Source organism: Hemitrygon akajei, chromosome 12 (genome assembly GCF_048418815.1).
Source record: "Hemitrygon akajei chromosome 12, sHemAka1.3, whole genome shotgun sequence".
Taxonomy (NCBI): Eukaryota; Metazoa; Chordata; class Chondrichthyes; order Myliobatiformes; family Dasyatidae; genus Hemitrygon; species Hemitrygon akajei.
Window position 1 is genome coordinate 69,749,919 of NC_133135.1, and position 26,818 is coordinate 69,776,736.

The window sequence follows — 26,818 nt, forward strand, 5'->3', positions numbered from 1 at the left end:
CTTTAATGCCACTGGTAAATCAGTATACCAACCACATATTAGCAATTTGTGATGCAGGAAAACTATTAAGAATGTAAGACCATAAGATATAGGAGCAGAATTAAGCCATTTGGCCCATCAAGTCCACTTGGCCATTGTAGCATGGCTGACCTAATTTTCCTCTCAGTCCCAATCTCCTGCCTTCTCCCTGTATCCCTTCATGCCCTGACCAATCAAGAATTGATCAACTTCTGCCTTAGATATACATAAAGACTTGGCCTCCACAGCTGCCTGTGGCAATGAATTCCACAAATTCATCACTCTCTGGCTAAAGAAATTCCTCCTCATCTCCATTCTAAATGGACACCCCTCTATTCTGAGGCTGTGTCCACCATAGGTGATTCTCCAACCATAGGAAACATCCTCTCCACATCCACTCTGTCAAGGCCTTTCACCATTCAATAGGTTTCAATGAGGTCACCCCTCATTCTTCTGCATACTAGTGAATACAGGCCCAGAGCCATCAAAAGCTCTTCATATGACAAGCCATTCAATCCTGGAATCATTTTCGTGAACCTCCTTTGAACCCTCGCCAGTTTCAGCACATCTTTTCCAAGATAAGGGGCCAAAAACTGCTCTCAATACTTCAAGTGAGGCCTCACCGGTGTTTTATAAAGTCTTAACATTACATCTTTGCTTTTATATTCTAGTTATTTTGAAATGAATGCTAACACTGTATTTGCCTTCCTCACCACAGACTCAACCTGCAAATTATCCTTTAGGGCGGGCATGGGCAAACTACGGCCCGCGGGCCATATGCGGCCCATTAAGCTTTTTAATCCGGCCCGCAGAACTTGATGAAATTATATTAATAAACCTTGTTAACACCTCAGATCCATCCTGAGAATCGCCACAACAAAACTAAATCCAGACTTTGATGCGCTGGCTAAAAATGGAGACCAACAACACTGTTCCCACTGAAATTAAAAATAAGTTTCTTCGTTGTGTTATGTAAAAAATGCATTTGAAAATATTTTTTTCAATAAGCCTTACATGTTACATGTCATTTCTGTTAAGTGATGGACATGAGTAGTGCGCAGGTGCACGTACGTTCTCAAAATAAAAAATGCGCTCCAGATCAAATAACGCGCTCCGCATACTGGCGCGCTGTCACTGTTCTGTCCTTGTGCTGGTCGTTGTTGAGTTTTGGCACAGGGGACAATTGAATAAGAAGGAGCAGGACAAGTAGACCTGCATCTCCTACCGTTTTTGAAATAAAGACAGTCAGGAGGAGAGTGATGATGATAATATCTTGAAGGATAACAGAATTTTCAGTGCTTTAAAATAATAACTGTTACTATTTAAAAAAGCTGTATTTTATTCATTTAATTTTCAGTGTTTTAAAAGTCATTTCAATAAATAGCTAAATACCATGAGACTTCAAAGACAGATATTTTGTTGTAATGCATTTGTTCATTTTCAATTGAAATTAAAGTACATGTTTTCTACATATCACATGATATTTTATTTTCTCTTATGAGGTGTATTACCAAAACACTCCGTCCATCTGCTCCTGGTCCAGCCCCCCTGTCAAATTTTAGAACCCTTTGTGGCCCACAAGTCAAAAGGTTTGCCCACCCCTGCTTTAGGGGATCCTGCACAAGAACTCCCAAGTCCCTTTGTGCCTCAATTTTGTATTTTCTCTCCACTTAGGAAGTATTCAAAGCTTTCATTTCTTCTACCAAAGTGCGTGACCATACACTCCTCTGCTATTTCTTTGCTCATTTTCAGAGTCTGTCTAAGTTCTTCTGTAGCCTCTGTTTTTCCTCAAAACTACCTGCCCCTCCACCTATCTTCTTATCATCTGCAAACTTTGCAACAAAGCCATCAATTCCATCATCCAAATCATTGGCATATAATGGAAAAAAATTGGTCCCAACACAGACCCCTGTAGAATACCACTAGTCACCAGCAGCAACCAAAAAAGGCTCACTTTATTCCCACTCTTTGCCTCCTGCCAATCAGCCACTGCTTTATCCATTCTAGAATCTTTCCTGCAATACCATGGGCTTTTAGATATTTGAAAGCTTCCCAATCCTCTAACTTCCTACAAATTTTTGCTCTGTTATATGTCCTCCTTTTGGCTTTTATGTTGACTTTAACTTTTCTTGTTAGCCACGGTGTCATCTTGCCTTTAGAATACGTCATTCTCTTTGGGATGTATATATTCTAGGCCTTCCAAACTGCTTCCTGAAATTTCGGCCATTGCGGCTCTGCCATCACCCTGCCAGTGTTCTTTTCAATTCAATTCTGGCCAACTCCTCTCTATGCCTTTACTCCACTATAATACTGATACATCTGACCTTGGGCTCTCCTTCTCAAATTTCAGGGTGAATTCGATCATATTATGATCACCTTCTCCTAAGGGTTCTTTTACCTTAAGCTCTCTAATCATTTCTGGTACATTGCACAACACCCAATCCAGAATAGCTGATCCCCTAGTGGGGTGAACCGATGAGCTGCTCTAAGAAACCATCTCATAGACACTCTAGAAATTCCCCCTCCTGGAATCCAGCACCAACCTGATTTTCCAAGTCTACCTGCATATTGAAATCCCCTATGACTATTGCAACATTGCCCATTTGGCATGCATTTTCTATCTCCCATTGTAATTTGTAGACCGTACCCTTACTACTTTTGGGGGAGAGGGGGCTCTGTATACAACTCCCATCAGGATCTTTGGCTTTATTATTAATAGTACATATTTGATTGAGTCATCTTGCCAGATGATTTGCGAAGTTTGCTCAGGAAACCATCCACAATATCTGTAGAGTCCCTGTCTCACAGTATCTAAAGGATTTCTGTGCTGAGTACTGCCTGATGGACCTGAGGTCAAAGGTGTTTACTTGGAAGTTCTGCCAAAGGGCCTTGCCCCGAAACATCGACTGTACTCTTTTCCATAGATGCTGACTGGCCTGCTGAGTTCCTCCAGCACTTTGTGTGTGTTACTTGGAAGTACTCTTCCAAAAATAACACATAGTGTAGCAACATCTAGCAGACTGGGACGTTGTGCAGTAATGGAGCTAGAACTATCCTCCACAACTCCAGAGACAGTAGAGCCTCAGCACATACTGGCTCTTGGTGCCCACGTACCTTGGATCCACACACCATCTGGCACAGCCACACACAAAGGCAGTCTTCATGAAGAGGGTAACAACAGATCTGCTGAAGGAACTCAGCAGGTTGAACGGGAAAGAAACTGGCGATATTTTGGGTTGAAACCTTGCATCAGGACTGTGTTTCGAACGTGCCACAACTCTGAGGGGCCGAAGGGTACAAAGTAGCCCCCTCCTTTTTGAGAATCGCAAGATCGCTATTAATTCAGGTCTGGGGACCCAGGAAATGAGAGAGAATCCTCATGGGTTTGGAATGTGTGTCCTGCCCTCAGCGAGACAAAGCCACGGATACCGACCATTGTCTCTTGGAGACGGAATTGTGTATTGAGTACTGTACTATTCATTGAAGCCCTCAGGGAATGACCAGAGTGGGCTGGTTGAGGGATTGCATCATCCCAACCTGATTGACATCTGAGACCCCGTGAGTAAGGATAAAAGAGGGTCTGGGGAACAACCCCTTTAGACGCACCAGGAGAAATGCTAGAAATCCCATGACAGCGTAATAACGACAGCCGGTGGAGAGCCCACGTGCGTCCTTTCCCATTGCCGGGATTGGGGCCTTACCACGGAAGAACGGCTTTAGCTAAAAGGAGAAACCACCACCAACGGAGCTCTGGAAGGATTGACATCATAAAAAGGAAACGCTGGCGTTCAAAAATCTGTCTCTCTTGACTCCAACCAAAAAGCTGCAGCCTGAATGAACTAAAGTGACTTTTATATTTCCATCGGACAATACATTATCCCCTAGACAACGATAGAGCTTATTTCTTATTGATTATTATTATACCCGCACTTTTAGAGTTAGTATTGACAACGTATATTATCTGTATGTTTGCATTGATATTATTTTTGTGTATTTTTACCAATAAATACTGTTAAAAATAGTACCATCAGACTTCAACGGACCTCTCTATCTTTGCTGGTAAGTGACCCAGTTACGGGGTTTGTAACAACTGAGAGTGGAGAGGTGAGATGACCAGCTTAGAGCGAAAGGGAGTGGCAAGAAGGGACTAAGGAGACGTGTAAGATAACAGGCAGGTAGTGCTAGGTGCGGAGGTGAATGGGGTTTGGAAGCCTGTGGCAGGTGAATGAAAGATGGAGTGGATGAAGAGAGAGAGGAAAAAGAGAAAAAAGCAGAGCGACCGAGGTGGGGTTGGTGGGGGGGGGGGGGGGGTGTAGTTGTGAAGATCGGAGAGAAGCAGGAACACAAAGCATCACTAGAGCTGAGAATGGAAATGAGGAGTTGAGAATGGGATCCATTTGAGGAGAAGGAAGAGGTGAACTACTGTTGGAGCAGAAAGGGTGGTGAGGGGGTGGGGAATCCTGTGTGTGAAGTGGGCGGATGAAGTCAGAGGGATAGATGGGTAAAGGGGTCTGGGGTGGGTAGGAAGGGGGACAAAAATGGAAGGATCAGAAGAAGGGGGTAAAGGGGTGGGGCAGGGGGAATTTACCTAAAATTGGAAAACTCAATATATCCAGGCAGAATACAAAGCAGTTTGGGTCAGACTTCACCCTGGTAGGAGAAAAGCCGAGACTGGCAATGGGAAGGGGAGTTGAAATGTTTGACAACTAGGAGCTCAGGGTGTTGGTTGCAGACTGAGTATTGGTGTTCTGCAAAACAGTCTGGACTTGGCCCAGGTTGTAGGGGATGTATCTGAACTTTTGTCTCACTTGGATGATTGTTAGGATCCTTGGATGGTGGTGAGGGAGTGGGTGTAAGGAAAAGGACATCTACTCCAAGAGCAGGAACAATTGAGTAAGGGAGGGATGGGTATGGGGGGAGAATGAGTGGACCAGGCAGACATGGAAAGAATCGTCTCTGTGAAAGTTGGAAAGTTGGAAAAGAGTGGGGGGAGAAGATGTGGCTGCAGAACTGACAAAGGATGAGATACTGGACATGGAGACACATTGGGTGAAAGATAAGGACCAGGGGAACTCTGTCTCTGTTCTGACTGGGAGGAGGTGGGGTGAGAGCAGAAGTATGAAAACAAAGGAGGTGTGAGAGTGGGTCCCATCAAACACAACAGAAGGGAAGCCATGTTTCTTGACAAAGGAGAAACATTTCAAATGTCCTGAAACAGAATATCTTGAAAGCAGAAGCGGCATAAATGGAGAAATGGAGAGAGAGGGATAGCATCCTTATAAGTGACAGGGTGGGAAGAGTTGTTGTTGACACATGGGTACACATTAGGTACACTTTTGGCCCGAAACACAGGGATTTTGTGCATTTTAACCCATCGGACCCACCCCATCTTGGAGCCCCCAGATAAACTGGAAGACATTCTATGTGATTGCTAAGACAGAGGAACAGGGGACAGGCCACAACAATGCCAAGTACTGCAGCCATGAAAATAACTTGCACCTTATGACAAAGTTCTTCCCAGTTATTGACAGAAAACACCATTTCCACAGTACCAGTTTTTGCTTGGCCTTGCCAGTCATTCCAGCCAGTTTTTGTTATACACCTCAGCCCCCTCTGAACCAGATCCCCAGGACTATTAGATGGTCAGACCTGATCAGTTGCTCAGGAGCTTGGCCTCACTGTTTATGTGGTTGACTCTGATCCCTAAAGCCAACTCAAACTGGTCACAGATGCTGATCAATCTGTGAACTGGCTGTGGATACGGGCAGAAAGCAACAACATCAGGGAGCTCTTGACACATGTGCCTCCACTACCTGGCAACATTAGCCCTCTGATGCTCTCATTCTTCCTGGTGGGTTTGGCAAAATATTCTATACAATGCACAGGTGAGACAGAGGCGAGTGAACAACCCTGCCTGACTCTCGACTTGACAGGAAACTATCTATCTCAGACCCACCGATTTGGACTGAATTACACATATCCGTATAGAGCAGTTGAATTCAGTTTCTGATTCCCTCCCAGTTTTGGAGAACATCGTGTATGTGTAGGATTTCCTTCCAAAGGTCTTCTCCCGAACTATGCTGTCTAAGCTTCCACCCCTTTGTCCTGCACACAGGTGATGAATAGCGCGAGACAATTCCAGAAATTCCTGGATGGGTCACATGTCCGAAAGTAGACTTGACCTAGTTGGCAATGGCCTTTGACAGGATCATATAATCCACATGCCACAGTGAAATGGGTCTCCAATTCCTAATGTCCTCTCTCTCCCGCTTCAGCTTGTTGCTGAGGGTAATGAGGCCCTAGCTCATAGAGACTGACATTCTGCCAGCCAGAAGCATAGTGCTATACACTTCCAGAAGGTTCAGCCTCATCCAGTCTCATCAAGCCAAGCATAACTCTGCCAGTAAGCTATTGCTTCCTGGAGTTTTATTTGTGCCGAAGGAACAGATGGAGCCAGTCAGCTCCTCCAGGGTCAGTGGCTAATCCTGACTCTCTCACTTGCTATCATCTAACACCTCCATGATGGAGGACAAGAAGTTATGGGAAACTGTGATGTCTGTGGTCTTTAGTGTCATACAGAGCACCATAGGAGGACCTGCAGATCCTCAATGTATCTGCCTGTGAGTATGTTACTGAGCAATCTTCTTCCTTGGGGCTGTGGTTTTAGCCCTCAAAGGTCCCCTGTGAACATTTTAGAAGAAGCATGAACACATCTCATCTTGCTCCACAAATCAGACTCTATCTGAAGATGATCTTGGAGGATTCAGAAGCAAAGAATGCAGCTTGCTGGCTCTTCACCTCTACTTGTCCTCTCTCAATCCATCCCCTTGCCTTCACAAGGACAGGCTGCTGCAAGCCTGTCTATATTTGGCTCTGCTTTGCTTTCTGAACACCTTTGAGGATGAAGAACTCCTCGATGTTTTCCTTGGTTGCTTCCCAACTGTGAATCGGAGGGTCAAAGATTTTTTTAAATAGTTCTCCTACCTGCGTAATCCCTCTTTGCTTAAATGGAATAATTAAAGCAGACAGGTTTCTAATAATGGTTCAGTATTTTGTGCTTACCCTTAACGGATAAAACCATAAGACATAGGAGCAGAATTAGGCCCTTCAGTCCATTTAGTCTGTTCCACCATTCAATCATTTAAAAAAAAATTCTCTTTTTAAAAGTATTCAGTAAATTTAAATTGCCAAGCTGCTACGGCAGAGCTGAAACTCATGTATCCTGAGCATATGTCCAGCTTTGATGTATTTCTAGTCTGCTAATATATCAACTTTACCAGAATGCACCATTTCCTAATAGTTCAACACACATCTCTGGTAAGTAACCAGGTTTGAAAATTACTCTGTGTTCAGGGAGGTAGAAATTGTTTATTTCTATGAAAAATCAATCATGGTACTAGTGCCTGACAGCAAGTTAATAACTTCTGTTTAAAGCCCAGCTGGTTACATTATTGCTTTGTTGTGATGCTGTATGTCTCCTGAAGTGCAACAAAATGCTATGCTGCTCAATGCCCACAGAGCCAGAAACTTAGTAAAGGGATTTAAGGGGCAAGGAAAAATAATTTAAAGGAACATCAATTTGTCTGAAAACTAATCAGGATATCTTGTTCTGATCACTTCCTTAGCCCATTCTTCTTCAGGCTTGTGTTACCACTAAGTTGTAATGTAATCTTGATTATTCACCAGAAAATAGATGTATCTTTGCAACAGTTGCAAAACAGGGCTATTTTCATTGTTTTATAGAACAAAGTAAAGTAATTTCTCAAAACTTAAACATTTCAACATCAAATGACGACACATTGTTTGTCACAGTGCTTGTACTATTCAGGTAACAAGGGCAGAAAATAACATTGATGCCACATTTTATTTAGAGATACACAGCGTGCACTGCCCAACAACACACCTATTTAACCCAAGGCTAATCACTGGATAACTTACCCAATGACCAATTACCATTCTAGCCATTAGATTTTTGGACTGTCAGAGGAAACCAGAGCACTTGGAGGAAACCCATACGCCCATGGGAAGAATGTGCAAACTTTCTTAAAGAGGATGCTGGAACTGAACTCTGAACTCAGTTAGTGTTGCGCTAACTGCTATGCTACCATAGCACTTATGTTAAAGAAAACAATAAAACTGTATCCAATATGTAATAAAGCAAATATTATAGATTCATCCTTTCCCTCCAGATTTCACCTATCACCTTGTGTTTCTCTCCCCTCCTCCACCTTTCAAATCTACTCCTCATCTTTTTTTTTCTCCAGTCCAGCTGAAGAGTTTCGACTGTACTTTTTTCCTAGATGCTGCCTGGCCTGCTGAATTCCTCCAGCATTTTATGTGTGTTATTATAGATTCATAGAAAGTTCACAACTAAAGGATAAATTTAAGATGCAAAATAGAATACCAAAGCTGACCAGGATGTTCTTTTTCATTCTGCAAGTTGTTTTGATCCAGGAGTGTGACAACTGGATTAAAAACTTTAACATATCAGAGGGGAATTGGACTAATTGTGTATCTCCACTCAAATGCCAGCTCAAGGACAATGGCTTCCTTCTGTGACACTTTCCTTAAGGATTAAGTGAAGAAATACACTCTCACTTATAAGGAAGATTAGAGGACAAAATAAGAAATTCTTAACATTCTCGTTTTCATTTTGTTTGGGCAAACTAACACGACAGTCAGTCGTTCCAAGGATATATTACAGTAAATGGTCATTGGGAGATGGGACTGTTCCATCGCCCCCACAAGCTGAAGCTGGTAATTACAGCAACAGACATGCCTACGCAGTTTCCCTAACGTATGATTGAATACATGGGAATTTATAATGGAAAAGTTGACAGGCAACTGAAAAAGAAAACTATAGAAGAATAAAGGAACTTATTTACAGTTGATCTTTTATCTCAAATTCGACCTTTATGCCGATATTTTTAATAAGATCGTTTTGAAAGTGATAAATATTCTTAAAATTATCCCGTGGTTTAATTGGAATATATTTATATGTTTTAGTGTTTCTTTAGCTCCAAAATTTATGTTCTGGTTATTGTACATTTGAAACTATTCGCTTGATTATGATTATTTTTTTAAAAAACCGTTTTTGACCAGCAGCTTCCTGGAACCAATGTGCCCAAACATAGAATGCAGAAGGCATTTCCTTTTGAAGAAGAAAAGGCGGCTCAGTAAACTTTCGCGGACCGAAGACTCATTGGAAACGCCCGGCTTCCCTCCGCAGGGCGGAGCTTCGCCAAACTCCGCTCGTCACCGCGCGTGACGTCGCGGTCGTGGAACCAACCAATGGGGGTCGGGACCGCCAGATTCGAATGCGCGAGGCGGCGGGCGCCGGTGGCTGGACGTGGAACCGGTGAGTGGGCGACCGCAGCCCGACCGTCCTTATCGTCCGCGTCGCGCCTCGCCTCGCCTCGCCTCCTCTGTCCAGTCTCGACGGCCCCTACCTTGCCACGCACCCTCCCTGTGTAAACAAAACTTTCATTGGCGTTGTCGGAAATCAAAGGGTTAAGGGGGGGGGGGGCAGAGGAGAGATTATTGGGAGCCAGCTGTTTGCTTGGTCCTACCGCCAGATGTGCTGCTTCCCGCATCGTCCCCCCCAATACCTCACTCTCTCCCCATTTGCACCTTTTCCGATCACCGTACGTGGTGGGGTAGAACAGGTCGGGATACACAAACGACCGAAGGGTTAAGGTCATAGATTAAGCGGAGTGAGGAGATGAATGTATTTAAACACAAGGACTGGAGCTTTAGATTTAAGGTTTAGGGATACCGTTGATAGGAAACAGGGCAATGGTTGAGTAATATGTACATCAACTTCAATAATTCAGGAACAACTTCTTCCCCTCTGCCAACCGACTTCTGAATGAACATTAAACACGACCTCACTACTTTTCTGCACGACTGTTGAATTGAGCTATTTTATATTTTAAGTATATACTTACTGTAATTCACAATTTAAAAAAAAATTATGTACGGCTGCCGCAAAAACAACAAATTTCACGACATATGCCAGTGGTATTAATTCTGATTCTTTGAACGTCCTGTAGTTTATAGTGATTTAATCAAAAGAGCGTATGAGTTATTAGGTTTAAGTTAGTCAAAGCATAGATGAATGTTTTGGCAGATGGGCTAAGGTAATGGTGCAGAGCCAGAACTCAATATTGAATATTATTTCTAAAGAAGAGAATATGGGTTTTTTTTATTTTTAAAATTAGCATGCTGGAGTATGACGTTGTGAGTATCACCAAATGGTGGCCGAAAGAAAATTATAGTTGGGAACTTAGCATCCAAAGAGACACATTGTTTCAAAAGGACGGGAGGCAGGCAGAGGGGGTGGCATGGCTCTGTTGATTTTTAAAAAAAATGAAATAAAATCATTAGAAAGATGCCATAGTAGTCGTTGTTGTTAGAGCTAAGGAACTGCAATGGTAAGAAAGACCTGATGGGAGATGTATACAGGCCCCCAAACAGTAGTAAAGATGTGGTCTACAAATTACAACGGGAGGTAAAAAATGTATGCGGAAAGGGCAATGTTAGGATAGTCATGGGGGACTTCAGAATGCAGGTAGATCGGGAAATTCAGGTTGGTGCTGTATCCTAAGAGGGTGAATTTCTAGAATGCCTATGGTAGAATGGCTTTTTAGAGCAGCTCGTGGTCTAGTCCACTAGAAGAAACGTTATTCTGGATTGGGTGTTGTGTAATGAACCAAAATTGATTAGAGAGCTTCAAGTAAAGGAATTCTTGGGACAACTGACCATAATATGGAATTTACTCTACAATTTGAGAAGGAGAAGCTAAAGTCAGATGTATAAGTGTTACGGTGGAGTAAAGGGAATTACAGAGGCAAAATTGATTGGTAAAGAACACTGACAGGGATGATGCCAGAGCAGCTATGGTTGGAATTTCTGGAAGCAATTCAGAATGCACAGGATACGTACATCCCTGAGGAAGAAGTATTCTAAAGGCAAGATGACACAATCGTGTCTAACAAGAGAAGTCAAAACCAACAGAAGTGCCAAAGAGATGGCATATAATAGAGCAAAAATTAGTGGGAAGTTAGAGGATTTGGTAATTTTTAAAAACCACAAGAAGGCAACAAAAAAAGTAATTAAGAAGGAAAAGATGGAATACAAAGGTAAACTAGCCAATAATATTAAAGAGGATACAAAAAGTTTCAGATACGTAACGTGTAATAAAGAACTGAGAGTGGATACCAGATCATTGGAAACCTGACGCTCGAGAGGTAGTAATGGGGAACAAGGAAATGGTGGATGAGCTGAATAAGTATTTTGCATCAGTCTTCATTGTGGAAAACATAAGCAGTATGCTGGAAGTTCAAGAGTGTCAGGGGGCAGAAGAATGTTAAGTTGCTATTATTTAGGGAAGTTAGAACACAGAACATAGAAAACTACAGCACATTATATGCTCTTTGGCCCACAATATTGTGCCGATCATGTAACCTACTCTAGAAACTGCCTACAATTACCCTACTGCATAACCCACTATTTTTCTAAGGTCTATGTACCTATCTAAAAGTCCCTTAAAAGACCCTATTGTATCTGCCTACACCATTGTCACTGGCAGTGCATTTCACACACCCACCACTCTCTGTGTGAAAAACCTGCCCCTGACATGTCCCCTGTACCTTTTTCCAAGCACCTTAAGATTATACCCCCTTCTGTTAGCCATTTCAGCCCTGGGAAAGAGCCTCTGGCTGTCCACATGATCAATACCTCTCATCATCTTATACACCTCTATCAAGTCATCTCTCATCTTCCATTACTCCAAGAAGTAAAGGCCAAGTTCACTCACCCAGAGGTTCTTGGGAAACAGAAAGTCTGAAGGTAGAGAAGTTTACACCCCAGGGTTTGGAAGGAGGTGGTTGAAGAAACACTGGAGGCATTAGTGATGATCTTTCAAGAATCAATTGATTCTAGCATAGTTCTGGAGGAATGGAAAAATGCAAATGTCACTCCACTCTTCAAGAAGAGAGAGAGGCAGAGAAGGAAATTATAGGCCAGTTATTCCCACCTCAGTAGTTGAGAAGATGTTGGAGTCAATTGTTAGGGATGTGGTTTCGGGGTACTTGGAGGCATATGATAAAATAGGCTGAAATCAGGATAGTTTCCTTGAGGGAATACCTTTCCTGACAAATCTATTGGAATTCTTTGAAGAAATAACAAGCAGGATAGACAAAGACGAATCAATGGATTCTGTACTTGGATTTTCAGAAGGCCTTTGACAAGGTACCACACATGAAGCTGTTTAACAAGTTAAGAGCTCATGGTATTACAGAAAATATACTAGCATGGATAAAGCAGTGGCTGATTGGCAGGAGGCAAGGAGTGGGAATAAAGGGAGCCATTTCTGGTTGTCTGCTGGTGACTAGTGGTGTTTTACAGGTGTCTGTGTTTGGGTGGCTGCTTTGTATGTTATATGTCATTGACTTGGATGATGGAATTGTGGCTTTGTGGCAAAGTTTGCAGATTATATGAAGGTAGGTGGAAGGGCAGGCAGAATTGTGGAAGTAGAGAGGCTACAGAGGACTTAGATTAGGAGAATGGGCAAAGAAGTGGGAGGTAGAATGCAGTGTTGGGAAGTGTATGGTCATGCACTTTGGTAGAAGAAATAAGTGGGTAGACTATTTTCTAAATGGAGAAAAAATTCAAAAATCTGAGGTGCAAAGGGACTTTGGAGTTCTTGTACAGGATTCCCTAAAGGTTAATTAGCAGGTTGAGTTGGTAGTGAGGACGGTAATTGCAATGTTAACATTAATTTCAAGAGGACTAGAATATAAAAGCAAAGATGTAATGTTGATGTTTTTTTAAAACACTCATGAAGTCTCACTTGGAGTATTGTGAGCAATTTCAGGCCCCTTTTCTAAGAGGTTCAAAGGAGGTTCACAAAAATGATTCCAGGATTGAAATGCATGTCATGTGAAGGGTATTTGATGGCTCTGGGCCTCTACACACTGGAATTCAGAAGAATGAGGGGGTGATCTCATTGAAACCTATCGAATGTTGAAAGCCATTGATAGAGTAGATATGGAGAGGATGTTTCCATTAGTGGAAGCGTCTTAGACCAGAGGACACACCCTCAGAGTAAAGGGGTGCCCTTTTAGAAAGGAGAAGTGGATGAATTTCTATAGCCAGACAGTGGTGAATCCACGGAATTTGTTGCTGCAGAGGCCAAGTCACTGGGAATATTTAAGGCAGAGGTTGTAGACTTTTGATTACTCAGGGCATGAAGGGATACAGGGAGAAAGCATGAGATTGGGACTGATCTACCATGATGAAATAGTGGAGCTGTTTCGATGGGCCAAATGGCCCGATTCTATTCCTGTGTCTTATGGAGTTGCTTGCAGCCGGGGTGGGGTGGGGGTATGGAACAAGAAAGATTTGAGGATGGAATTAGTGATGAGGATATGAAAAGGGTTGGTTTTCCCTGTGTAACTCTTCTCAAAGCTGCATTTTCAGCGGAACGTCCGACAAAACAGTCTATGAAGTTATTGGGATATGAGGTGGATTGGCTGAGTTAGATTTTGTTTACGTGCATAAGGAAACTGTCTTTGTCCTTACTGATCCCCTTGCAAAAAAACAGCATGTATCTGAGGATAATTAAAAGATCATGTCTCAGTTCTTGTGCTTCAGAAGAAATTACATAAAATATTTGATTAGCTATTATTGGATAGGTAAAGCCGATTAAAGATGGGAGATTGCAATCAGCTAGGTAAAGAAAGGTAAAGTTGTTATCATATCAAAGGTTGAAGAAAGGCTGTGAATAATGAGGAGGAGTAGCATGCCAATGTAAGGTAAACATTTTAATTTTGATTGTGATTGCTGTGGTGGCATGAAAAACCTGAATGGTAAGAGTCAAGGATGGAAAAGGGGAAATATTTGCAAAAGTTAGTGATATCACTAACTCAATATCACCAAGACCAAGGAGATGGTGGTGGACTTTAGGAGATCTAGGCCTCATATGGAGCCAGTGATCATTAATGGAGAATGTGTGGAGCAGGTTAAGACCTACAAGTATCTGGGAGTACAGTTAGACGAGAAGCTAGACTGGACTGCCAACACAGATGCCTTGTGCAGGAAGGCACAGAGTTGACTGTACTTCCTAAGAAGGTTGGCGTCATTCAATGTCTGTAGTGAGATGCTGAAGATGTTCTATAGGTCAGTTGTGGAGAGCGCCCTCTTCTTTGTGGTGGCGTGTTGGGGAGGAAGCATTAAGAAGAGGGACGCCTCACGTCTTAATAAGCTGGTAAGGAAGGCGGGCTCTGTCGTGGGCAAAGTACTGGAGAGTTTAACATTGGTAGCTGAGCGAAGGGCGCTGAGTAGGCTACGGTCAATTATGGATAACTCTGAACATCCTCTACATAGCACCATCCAGAGACAGAGAAGCAGTTTCAGCGACAGGTTACTATCGATACAATGCTCCTCAGACAGGATGAAGAGGTCAATACGCCCCAATGCCATTAGGCTTTACAATTCTACCGCCAGGACTTAAGAACTTTTTAAAAGCTATTATTAATGCTTTTTGAGATAGTGATTTAGATGCATATCATATTTTTTACTGAGTTAAGTATTGTATGTAATTAGTTTTGCTACAACAAGTGTATGGGACATTGGAAAAAAAGTTGAATTTCCCCATGGGGATGAATAAAGTATCTATCTATCTATCTATCTATCTATCACTTTTATGTATCATAAAGTTCAGATAAACTCTTGGGCATGATGAACCCACAAAGATGCCAATGTAAGGTAAACATTTTAATTTTGATTGTGATTGCTGTGGTGGCATGAAAAACCTGAATGGTAAGAGTCAAGGATGGAGAAGGGGAAATATTTGCAAAAGTTAGTGATATCACTTTTATGTATCATAAAGTTCAGATAAACTCTTGGGCATGATGAACCCACAAAGATGCCAATGTAAGGTAAACATTTTAATTTTGATTGTGATTGCTGTGGTGGCATGAAAAACCTGAATGGTAAGAGTCAAGGATGGAGAAGGGGAAATATTTGCAAAAGTTAGTGATATCACTTTTATGTATCATAAAGTTCAGATAAACTCTTGGGCATGATGAACCCACAAAGATGTGATACTTTTTAGGTCCGGTTTAAGGTAATGGGGAAACTTTATGCTTTCTGTAATAGTTTCACTTCAGAAATGTTTATTTTGTGATGTTCAGTTATTGCAGACCTGCTTAGTTGACGAATTCCAACCTGGAATCTGGACTGAAAGTTGGTTTTAATTGGAAGTGTTCTAGTGGTGAAAGATGGGTGGCAGGGTAGAGGTACGTCTCTACCAGAGGAGATAGAAGGTGCTCCTTCCCCTCGCTAGCCTGGGTCAAGATGTTGCACCAGCCTGGCAACACCCCCCCCCCACCCCCAAATCTGGATCACATGAAGCCATGGGAGCAGGTGGTGAATGGTCTTATGAGCTGAGCCACTGGTGCATATTTCAAGTCCTGGTTATGTGACCATTGACACCAAGCAGACAATCTCTGAAGAGTATTGATAATGGTTGTAGTTACCCGTTTTGTAAAGACACTGCCCAGAAGAAGGCAATGGCAAGCCACTTCTGTAGAAAAACCTGCCAAGAACAATCGTGGCCAAAACCATGATTGGCAATGTCATACAATGTGGCACATAAATGCATGAATGAGTGGTCAAGAGCAGAGTGAAAGTGAGGAGAGATGATTTCTAATACACTGAGTATGAAACAGCCAATCTATTTTGCCTATGGAATACTCAGTGTCAAAAGTTTAAAAATTAAAAACCAGTTTTAAAAGAGGTTTCATGTTTATTTTATCTGAAACTGTATCGTTCATAATTATGTTTCAAACTTTTTTAATCTATATAAAATACGGATTACTGCTGTGTTTGCCTGCTAATATAATACCTCTGTAAAAGGTATAACATTACCAGCCATATGTGTTATTTGAGTTCTCTTTTACAGAAAATATTAAAAAATTGGATTTTAATTCCCTTGAAATTTTGTATATTTTAGCAAAGTTTATAAACATGCATACATCCACTGATGGTATTTCTGCTTTGGGCTAGTTAAAAGTTGAATATTTACTTTTAAGTGAACTTTGTCAAATTTCCCTAAGAAAATTGTTTGTTTATATCACATTTTCAGAGATCAGACCATGGTAATTGGTGTGCTAAGTTCAGTGAAGAAAAATACAGACAACATCTTGAAGAAAGGAAACAGAAGATTTGATAACCTTCTAGCCCAAGGGCAGGACACTTGCACTCAGGGAGAGTCAACGTTCTCCCTAGATAAAGGCAATGATAATAATAGGACATGCATAGTGTCTGCTAGCACAAAAATTCCTGGAGCATCTATGCTATCTAAATCTGAAGTTAGATTGACCCTCCAGAGAAGAAAAGCTGCAGATAAAGGAAATTCCTGTATTCGTGATGAAACTAATGTTGACATTGATGTGGGTGAAGAAGTAAAGAGGCTTACTTTGCAACGCCGCACTAGAGTAGGTAACCCAAAAAGAACTAACAATCTGTATGAAAATTCACAAGGCAAAATATCTGTAGTCTCAACACAGTGTCCACGGAATAACCAATTACAATCAAAATACACCCATTTGATAGGTTCCAGGTCTTCTGCCGAGCCTTCATTAGTGCATAAGGTGGCAAATACCAGAAGTTATCCTTCTACATTTGTAAAGCAGACTTCAGTTGATAAGGAACAGGAGAACTCAATAAATGTCAAGGAAGAACAGACTTTGAGCAAATGGTCAACAACACCTATTAAAAAGGTGGCAGTTGGTAAACCGAATGAAAATGGTAACACGCAAAAAGCAGACAAATGTATCTTTAAAGTGCCTTTTGAACGGAACAAGACATTAACTAGTAATGGAATCAAATTAGCAATGAAGCTAGGTAATCGGCCAGAAGCCAAAAATGTACCTGATTTTTCTGTTAAAGCAAAGACCAAAGATTTCCAAACCACAGGCCCAAAAGTGGATTGTGGAACGAATAACTTAAAATATTCATTAAGTTCTGAGAATAAAGGAGACCAAAAGCCACCCAGAAGTGATACACTTGCAAGAAGTATTCAACAGGCAGAGGTATCATTGCAAAGACCATGCACAGTGAATGAATGTTCAAATGGAGAAGGCAGTGCTGTAACTGTGGCTGTTCGAGTGAGGCCTTTCAGCAATAGGTAAGAGAAATCTTGGCTTCATACAAAATAAAGTTATATTTTTTTTACCAATATTATCAACTGTTTACAGAAATTACACTTTTGAAATGATAATTAAGAGGGCTGTTTAGGCAGGAGATTCTTCTTTCCATTCATTGTTTGAAATTTCAATGTACGTGAACACAAATTTGCTTGGTTTTATGTCTTACACACATGATGCACTTGAATTCTAAAATCCAAGGTCAAACAGACACTGCATGAGGTGCCAAAGCAGTGTGTATGTATAGTTAAAAGAGCTTTGTTTCAGAGTTGGAAAGTTAAAAATATTTCCCATCTCTTTTGTAGATTTGAATGGAGTTGAAATATGCATGAAGCATATGTAGATGGTTTAAATTGCAAGTTTTCATTCAAACATTTGGTGTTGCTGTAAATTTAGAGCGGTTGGTTATAGTAGTTAATTTTATAGTGATATCATGGAGTATTTTGTAATATAAAAGAGTCATTTTAACTGAGTCGTGTATGTACATCTGACAGGTTTTTTGGGGGCGTGTGGTTGAAATGGCCTTTTTACCTGCACGTGCACCCTTCCTATTCATTTTCTTTATCTTCTTTTATAAACATGCCTAAAATAATCCATTCAAGCTTAAATTTAAAACTTCATTTCTTCCAGTTTTGAATCTTGAATAATGTTTTGTCTTTGTCATATATGATTTGCTGTAATATAATTTACTATCTCTATTGCCTAACTTTTGGAGCATTTTGAAGGAAGATCAGCACAATTTGTAAATTGTCATTAATTTCACAAACATCTTTACTTGAAAAAGCATAATGTAAATTTGGTATTATCACTTGAATTTTAAAAATACACACACAAAACACTATTAATATTAAAGGATTGCCTTTAACATCAGCAGTCATAGCATTTTTCATTGTTCTGGCTAAAAGCTGGATTTACTGTATGTCAGATTGTACAAAGGGTATTGGCATTAATGACAGAAGAGATTGTTTCTGCAGAATTCATTTCAGTTTGGGATAAAATCATGTTCAGGAGGTTGATAATTAGAAATTGAGACTCGCTATAAATATGAGATAAAGCTATCAGAATGAGGCATTTGCAGAAAGGTTGACCTGAAGAGAAAGTGGATGTTAAGTTTATAAGAAATATTTCAGGATGGTGTTTATTTGTGCAATTGTGAAGATTATTTGTCTAGGTATCTCAATATCCATCTCAGAAGACAGGTTCACTACTTACTTCCATTACAAGCCTACTCATTCTCACAATGATCTTGTCTACTCTTTATTCCACCCTCCCTTCTGTAAGGACTCAATTCCGTTCTTCTAATTCCTCTGTCACTGTCATATTTTCTCCATGATTCCGCATCAATAAAGTTGCCTGGCAAATGTTTTCCTTTTACCCAAGTTGTTTTCTTCTCTATCATTGTTAACAAAACCCCTGAATGCATGGTTTTTATTCCCTGCACCTCTGTTCTCATCCCTTCGCCTCCCCTCTAGAACAGAACAAGGACTGAGTTGCTCTGGTCTTGCACCTCATTGGCATTCAAAGGTCATTCTCTGCAGTTTATGTCACCTTCAAAGGGATTTTACCACTGGGTGCATCTTCCCCTCTCCTCCCCTTTCAACACTTTGTAGTAATTGCTCACATTGCAATGCCCTCATCAACCACCCTCACTTGGACCACCTCCAACACTTCTCTCCCTTTTCTTGATCTCTTTCTCTGTCTCATGAGACAAAGTATCCACTGATACAAACCCACTGATTCACCAAGCGACGCACACTATCTCTCAGCTTGTTTCTTGAAAGAAAGCTAGTCCTTTTTGTTTCTCTGTATCCTTGGCATTTATTCTCAAGTTGAGACCCTTCACTCCAGGTCTAATTTTTCAGAAACATGGGCTTCCCTCCACATCTCCCCCAACACAGGTTGATGGAGCCTTCGCCGGCATCTCTTTTCCTGCACGTGCTCTGACTTCTCCTCTGCCCCGCCCACCCCCAGTTCCCTTGGTCCTTGCCTTCCACCTACCAGACTATGTATCTGGCACATAATTCTTTGACATTTCTCAAACAAGAGAAAATCTGCAGATGTTTGAAGTTCAAGCAACACACACAAAATTCTAGAGGAACTCATCAGGCCAGGCAGCATCTATGGAAAAGAGTACAAGTCCTGCTGAAGGGTCTTGGCCCGAAATGCCAACTGTACTCTTTTCCATAGATGTTTCCTGGTCTGCTGAGTTCCTCTAGAATTTTGTTGCTAGTGTTACGCCTGTGCCCCCTCCTTTTTGGGAATCGCAAGATCGCTATTAAGTCAGGTCAGGAGACCCAGGAAATGAGAGATAGACGTTTGGAATGTCTTGGCCCCTCGGCGATACAAAGCTATGGGAAACGGCCATTGTCTCTTGGAGATGGAATTGTGTATTGAGTACGGTGCTATTTATTTGAAGCCCTCAGGGAATGACCAGAAGTGGGCTGGTTGAGGGGAGGCATCCCTCCACCCTGATTGACATCTGAGACCCTGTGAGTCAGGATAAAAGAGGGTCTGGGGGAACAGCCCCTTCAGATGCACCAGAAGAAACGCTAGAAATCCTGTAACAGCGTAATAACGAAAGCCGGTGGAAAGCCACGTGCGTCCTTTTCCATTTGCCTCGGAATTGGTGGGCCTTGCCACGGAAGAACGGCTTTAGCTAACAACAAAGGAGAAATCAGCCCCAATGACTCTCGAAGGATTGACATCATAAAAGGAATGGGCAAGTTTTAATCCGTCTCTCTCTCCAACCAAAAGCTGCAGCTTGAATGAACTTGAGTGACTTTTATATTTCCATCGGACAATACATTATCCCCTAGACAACGATAGAGTTATTTCTTATTGATTATCATTATGCCCGCGCTTTTAGATTTAGTATTGGCGATGTATATTATCTGTATGGTTGCATTGATATTATTTTTGTGTATTTTTATCAATAAATACTGTTAAAAATAGTACCATCAGACTTCAACGGACCTCTCTGTCTTTGCTGGTAAGTGACCCAGTTACGGGGTACGTAACACTAGCCATTTTTATTCCCCTCCCGATTCCCACACAGAACTGTTTGAACGTTACCATGGCGAGACTAAACACTGACTAGAGTAACAGCACCTCATTCTGCTCAGGTAGTCTACAACCCACGACATAAACATTAATTCTCTAGTTCAGGCCATTTTCCCCCTCTACGCTCTCCTCTTTTGCCCAGTTCCTCTTCATCCACATCATCTGCCCATCACCCACACACTCCTCCAATGGGTCTCCTTCCCAGCTCTTCTCTTCTGCTCACCTCACTTCCCTCATCTAGTTCCAAGCTCCAGCTTCTGTTAGATCTGAAGCCTTTTGTTGCCTCCACCTATCATCTCCCAACCTCTATCACTATTTCCCCTCTTCTCTTTTCCATTTGCCTATCACCTGTCCTCACTTTGATCCACCTATTGCTTGCTAATCTTTTTTCGTTTGCTCCACTCTTTTCCCCTCACCTTTTTATATTGGCTATCTCCCCTCTAACTTTCAGTTCAGGTGAATGGTCTTGACCCAAAATGTCAACTGTCCATTTCTCTCCACAAATGCTGTCCTGATTTGTTGAGTTCCTCTAGTACTTTATTAGTACCCCTTTCTTGTAACACTTAAACTGCAGGTAATGCAACACCTGCCTTTTGACCTCTTCCCTTCCCATCATCCACAGACCCAATCCAGGTGAAGCGGGGATACACATGCACATATTCCTGTTCAGTGCAGCATGTCTTCCTGCTCCATATTTTTCAGCTCCTACATTCATTTGTCTATGTTTGTGCTTTCTTATGACTTGTTCACTTATTGACCATATTACTTTGTCTACAGCTTGATGAGCTTTTTCTCCCCCACTTCTGATGAAAGCTCTTCAGCTGGAAATATTAACATTGTTTCTCTTTCTGTCGATGTGTCCTGATCTGCTTTTTTGCCCAGCTTTTTTGTTTCTAATTTTGTTTGTTTGTGTATGTCTTTAGTTATAACAGACTTCAGTAACTTATTTGGCTGTTACCAGAGGAAGAAGACCCATGGAGATCACACAATTTTAAATCTGAGTCACTTTGAGATTGGAATGCACAGTCCTAAAAGGAACTTCCGTAGGCTTTCTGTATGTAGTTCAGTATTTTTCACATTTATTTGGTAGAAGTGTGAGTAATACCTACATACATAGCTCAATAAAACATTGAATACATTGGCGCCCAAGTTGACCACTTCTTTTTGTTTCAATTTATCTATCTGGTCTTTAGATATTTATAAAACACATTGAGGTGTGACAAAACAGTGGTGCTGTCTATCAGCTTGTATTTCTGTCAGAGCTCAACTAAATAGGAGCTTGAAGGAAGGAAGGTAACTTTGTATTTCTCATCTTGTATTGCTCAGATACAGTGCACCATGGGTGAAAGAGGTACCGATAAAGAGATACGGGTATCCCCTGCTTTTCGAAAGTTTGCTTTACGCCACTTCGCTTTTATGAAAGACCTACATTAGTACCTGTTTTCGCTAACCGAAAGAAATCCGGAGGATTTTCGCTTTTATGAAAAAAGGCAAAAAGCGAAAATGGCGTTCAGCTTTTGTTTTGCAGTGAGCCGTTACTGTATAGAGGCAGCGTGCACCCTGAGCAGCGGGAGTGGCACCGCCAAGCTCCTTCCCTGGGAACTACTCTCAGCATCTCAGCATTGAGCCTCCATAGCTTTGAACTGTGTCTGTGAGCATCTGTGCTTTATCTCGATTTATTTTGTGCATCCGTTAGCAAGATGTGTCCCAAGGTATCAGAAAAGCCTAAGAAAGCTCGTAAGAGTGTTACGCTTAGCATAAAACTGGACGTAATTAAGTGTTTTGATCGTGGTGAATGAAATAAAGACATTATGTGTGCGTTGAACTTGCCTGCGTCCACCATTCGTACTACTTACACGCAGAGAGAAAGAATCTTGAAAGCTGCTGATGTTACTATTGGTTCTGCAAGTAGCAAAGTGGTTTCTTTTAGTCGGCATCATTCCTGTTTTTACTGTATGTTAGTGTTATTTTAGGTTTTATGTGTGATTTGATAGGTTATTTTTGGGTCTGGGAACGCTCAAAAATTTTTCCCATATAAATTAATGTAATTGCTTCTTTGCTTTACGCCATTTCGGCTTATGAAAGGTTTCATAGCAACGCTCTACTTTCGAATAGCGGGGGAAACCTGTATCTTTGAAATGAGGGCACAAATGCTCAAAATAGGTACAGTACAATCAAAATGAAAGGAAATGGTAATTTGTGACAGATCATTGAGAAATGACAGTTAACATGAAAAGAGGAAGCAAAATCTTGAATTTTGTGAAATGTTTCTTCACAGTGCATTTTCATGGTTAAATTGATTTTATTTGGAATATGCTTCTCTTTATTCTGTTTATTAGCTGTGGATCATTCGGTGGTATATTCTTGTTTTGAATTAGCAAAGTTGAAGCTATGGCCTTGTCTCATTGAACAAAGACAGTGATAATCCAGGATGAAACTCCAGTGCTGTAATGAAGGACTGCTTCATGTGTTGTCTTTTTAATGAGACTTTAAAGCAGGGATTCCCAATCTTTTTTGTGCCAAGGACCCCTATCATTAACTGAGGGGTCCATGGACCCCAGGTTGAGAATCCCTGCTTTAAAATGACCACATCTCTTGTTCAGGTGGACTATACCTGCATAAGAGCCCATGATATTAAAGAAAAGCAAGAGAGTTATCCCCTTCTGACTCCCTCCAGCAACCATTACTCCATGCTCTGATCAATGTTATCTGCTCAATCAACAACTGGCCATGATCTGTAATAAATAGGCAGTTTAATGGAGAGGTGAAGGTTAGGAGAGACTTGGAACTTATTACAGGGTACAAGAATTAGGACCTGTCACTGCATTTTTAAAATATTTGGCTACATTTTTGAAAAGCTTGATTGCAGGGCTGTGTTCCTAGTTTTGGGAAAGTGTAATTAGGTGGACTGCTCCTTTCACTAGCGTGGACATGATGGGCTGAACAATTTCCTTTGTCATACACTTTCTTTGATTCAATAATGGTTACTTCATTTTTGTTGTCACTTGGTACTTGTATTACAGCACATTTTTGGGCCACAGGAGACAAGAATAGAAACATTACCTACATATAGTTAACTTTGGTTATTAAGACAGATTCTAAGATTTAATGAGGAAGCATGCAAGATTTTCCCATGTGAATAGAACAAAATTTGTTTCTGGTGGAGCAGGAGTAAGAAAAAAACAATTTCACAGTTATTAAATCAATAACTTGCTTTCTTAGATCATCCATTTAATATTTTTATATATTTAAATACTTTTAAAACAAGTAACTGAATCAATATATATTTGTGGAAAAAAATCACAGCCTTTTTCAAAAACTAAAAGCACAGGAGATTCTGCAGATGTTGGAATAAAAACTGTTGTTTTATACATACTTGGAAAGCTATGAAGTAGAGGAGGTTATGTATGAATGGGAATGTTTTAAACTCAAGCTAAGAAGCAATCAAAAAGCCTGAGAAGTTCTGTATGACTGACCTGAAAGTTAAATTAATTCAATCAAATTCTTTGACACTAAAATTACCCATGAATGTCTCTCAGAATCTGGGGTAAGAGTAAACCATATGGTTTACCTTACTTATTCCACCTGTTATTAAAATTGTGGATTAACTTCTGTGCTGACTCAATTTCCTGCCTAGTCTTGTCTTTCTTGATTTCCCTGGAGTTCAGGAGTCTTGCACTTCCAGAATAATACACACAACTGCTGGTGGAACTCAGCAGGTCAGGCAGCATCTATGGAGCTAAATTTTGGTGTGAGACCCTTCGTTAACACTGGAAAGGAAGTGGTGGTGGGGGGGGGGGCTGGGGAGAGAAGCCAAAATAAGAAGGTGGGGGGATGGGGAGGAGGAAAGACAAGAAAGTGATAGATGAAGCCAACTGGGTGTGTGGGGGGGGGGGATGAAGTAAAAAGCTGGGAGATGATAAGTGGAAAATGTAAAGGGTTGGATAAGAAGGAAATCTGAGAGAAGAGGAGAGTGGACAGTTGGGAGAAAGGAAAGGAGAGCAGACACCAGTGGGAGCTGATAGGCAGGTGAGGTGAAGAGGTAAGAGGCCAGAGCGTGGAAAGCATGATTGGGAAAAAATTACCAGAAGTTAGAAAAATTGATGTTCATGCCATGAGGTTGGAGGCCACATAGATGGAATATGAGGTGTTGCTTCTCCAACCTGAGAGAGGCCTCATTATGGCAGAAGAGGAGGCCATGGACTGACATGTCAGAACAGGAATGGGGATAGGAATTGAAATGGTTGGCCACTAGGAAATTTTGCTTTTTTCAGATGGAGCTGAGGTACTCAACAAAACAGTATTCCAATCTATAGGTATGTTGGTTCTCACCAATGTAGGATGCATTGCCAAAGCAGGAGCATTGGATGCAATAGATGACGCCAATGAATTTGCATATGAAGTGCTGCCTTACCTGGAAAGACTGTTTGGGCCCCTGAATGGAGGTGAGGGAGGAGGTGAATGGGCACTTCTGCCACTTGCAAGGATTAAGTGCCAGGAGGAAGAGTAGCGGACGATTGGACAAGGAAATCACAGAGGGAATGTTTCCTGTGGAAGGCAGTGAGTGGAGGGGAGGTAAGGATGTGTTTGGTGATCGAGTCCCATTGAAGACAAGAGAAGTGCAGAAATTATACATTGGATGCATAGCTTCATGGGGTGGTTGGTGAGGACAAGAGAAAGTCTATCTCTGTTAAGGCAGTGGGAAGATGGGGTGAGCCCAAATGTCTGGAAATGGAGGTGAAAGGTCACATTAGTTGTGGAAGAAAGGAAACCACACTTTTTGAAGAAGGAGGACATCTCTGATGTCCTAGAAAGGAAAGCTTCATCCTGGGAACAGATGCAGCAGAGACAAAGGAACAGAGAAAAGGGAATGGTATGTTTACAGGATGCAGGGTGGGAAGAGGTTTGCTCAAGGTAGATGTGGGAATTGGTAGCTTTATAAAAGATATCAGTAGACAGTTTGTCTCCAGTGATGGAGAAGAAGAGATCGAGAGAAATTAACCGAGTGAATTTAAGAGCAGGATGGAGGTTATATCTTGCACTTTCTTTTGTTTGCTTGAGGATCTACAAATGCTTATGCTAGAAATTTGTAAAAGATTATCTGAGAGTGACTCTTGAAATTCCAATTCCCACACAGCTTTAATTTTATTGTTAGATAACATATGCAAATTCAATAACCATTTATAAATTTTAGCTATCAGTCCTTTTTGAAATGGTTTAACCTGAAAAAGAGTATCTATTATATTGGGTGAATAAGCAGAGGGAAAATTTGGAAGTAAACTACATAGAAAATTCCCAATATGTAAATATCTAAAAAAGTGTGCATTAGATAGGTCATATTTGTCCACTAACTGAGTGAAAGACATTAAACAATCCCCCATAAACAAGTCTAAAAAAGTTATTATTCCTTTGGTTTTCCAGATTAGAAAGGTCTGATCGGAAGTTGATGATTTAAAAAAATAATTGAGATGGATTTTACTAGAAAGAACAAAATTATTAAACTCAAAGAATAAAATTTGATGGGATAAAATGGGAAATTTTTTAAAATTTGGTAAATACTTCATCTATTTGTGTTCGTCGTTCCTTGATACAGTTCAAGGTAGTACATCAGGTGCATATGTCAAAGGATAAATTAGCCTGTATCTTTTCCAATATTAATCCTATTTGCAACAGATGTAATATTGAGGTGGCTACTTTAACACATATGTTTTGGTCTTGTATTAAGATAGATAATTTTTGGAAAGAAGTTTTTAAAACTATATCAAAAGTCTTGAATTTCAATCTACAACTGAATGTACTTACAGCAATTTTTGGGATTATTCCATCGGAAGCAGGATATATTCCTGTTTCAGCTCTACGGATGATAGCTTTTACAACTTTATTGGCTAGGAGAGCCATTTTGCTTAACTGGAAGGACTCTAATCCACCTACTGCTCTTTATTGGCTTACTTCCATTATGTCATGTTTAAGTTTAGAGAAAATAAGAAGTCGGACATTTGATACATCCTTTAAATTTGAAGAAACTTGGCGACCTTTTATTCAGTATTTTCATATGGTTTGATTTATGGCTTTTTCAAGTTACCCTCTTGAAATGTTGGATTTGATCAGAAAGTTTCTTCTTTTTTCTTGTTTTCACTCTCAGTATGAGCTGCCCAGTTCCTTTTTTTTTCCTAAGTAAACACGAGGAAATCTGCAGGTGCTGGAAATTCAAGCAACACACACAAAATGTTGGTGGAACACAGCAGGCCAGGCAGCATCCATAGGGAGAAGCACTGTCAACGTTTCGGGCCCAGACCCTTCGTCAGGACTAGTCAACAGTGCTTCTCCCTATGGATGCTGCCTGGCCTGCTGTGTTCCACCAGCATTTTGTGTGTGTTGCTCCTTTTTTTCTTCTCTCTTTTTCTTTTTGTTCTTTTTTGTTTAGTGGTTTTTTAAATGTATATAAAAATTATAAAAGTTTCTTCATATTTTTTCTTTTCATGGAATGACAAGAGGAGAATCGGTTATCTTATTCTTTATTACATACT

The 26,818-nt window shown here is 40.9% G+C and overlaps 1 protein-coding gene across 1 annotated transcript in view; it reads left to right on the forward strand.

Moving 5' to 3' along the window:
- The first annotated feature begins 9,182 nt into the window (after positions 1 to 9,182).
- Positions 9,183 to 26,818, forward strand: part of kif14 (kinesin family member 14) — a 100,994-nt gene continuing 83,358 nt past the window's right edge. Inside the window, exons 1-2 of the mRNA XM_073063434.1 lie at positions 9,183 to 9,376; positions 16,169 to 17,212. Of these exons, the coding sequence (XP_072919535.1) occupies positions 9,336 to 9,376; positions 16,169 to 17,212 (1,085 nt within the window). The 5' untranslated portion in view covers positions 9,183 to 9,335. The remainder of the gene's footprint in view (positions 9,377 to 16,168; positions 17,213 to 26,818) is intronic.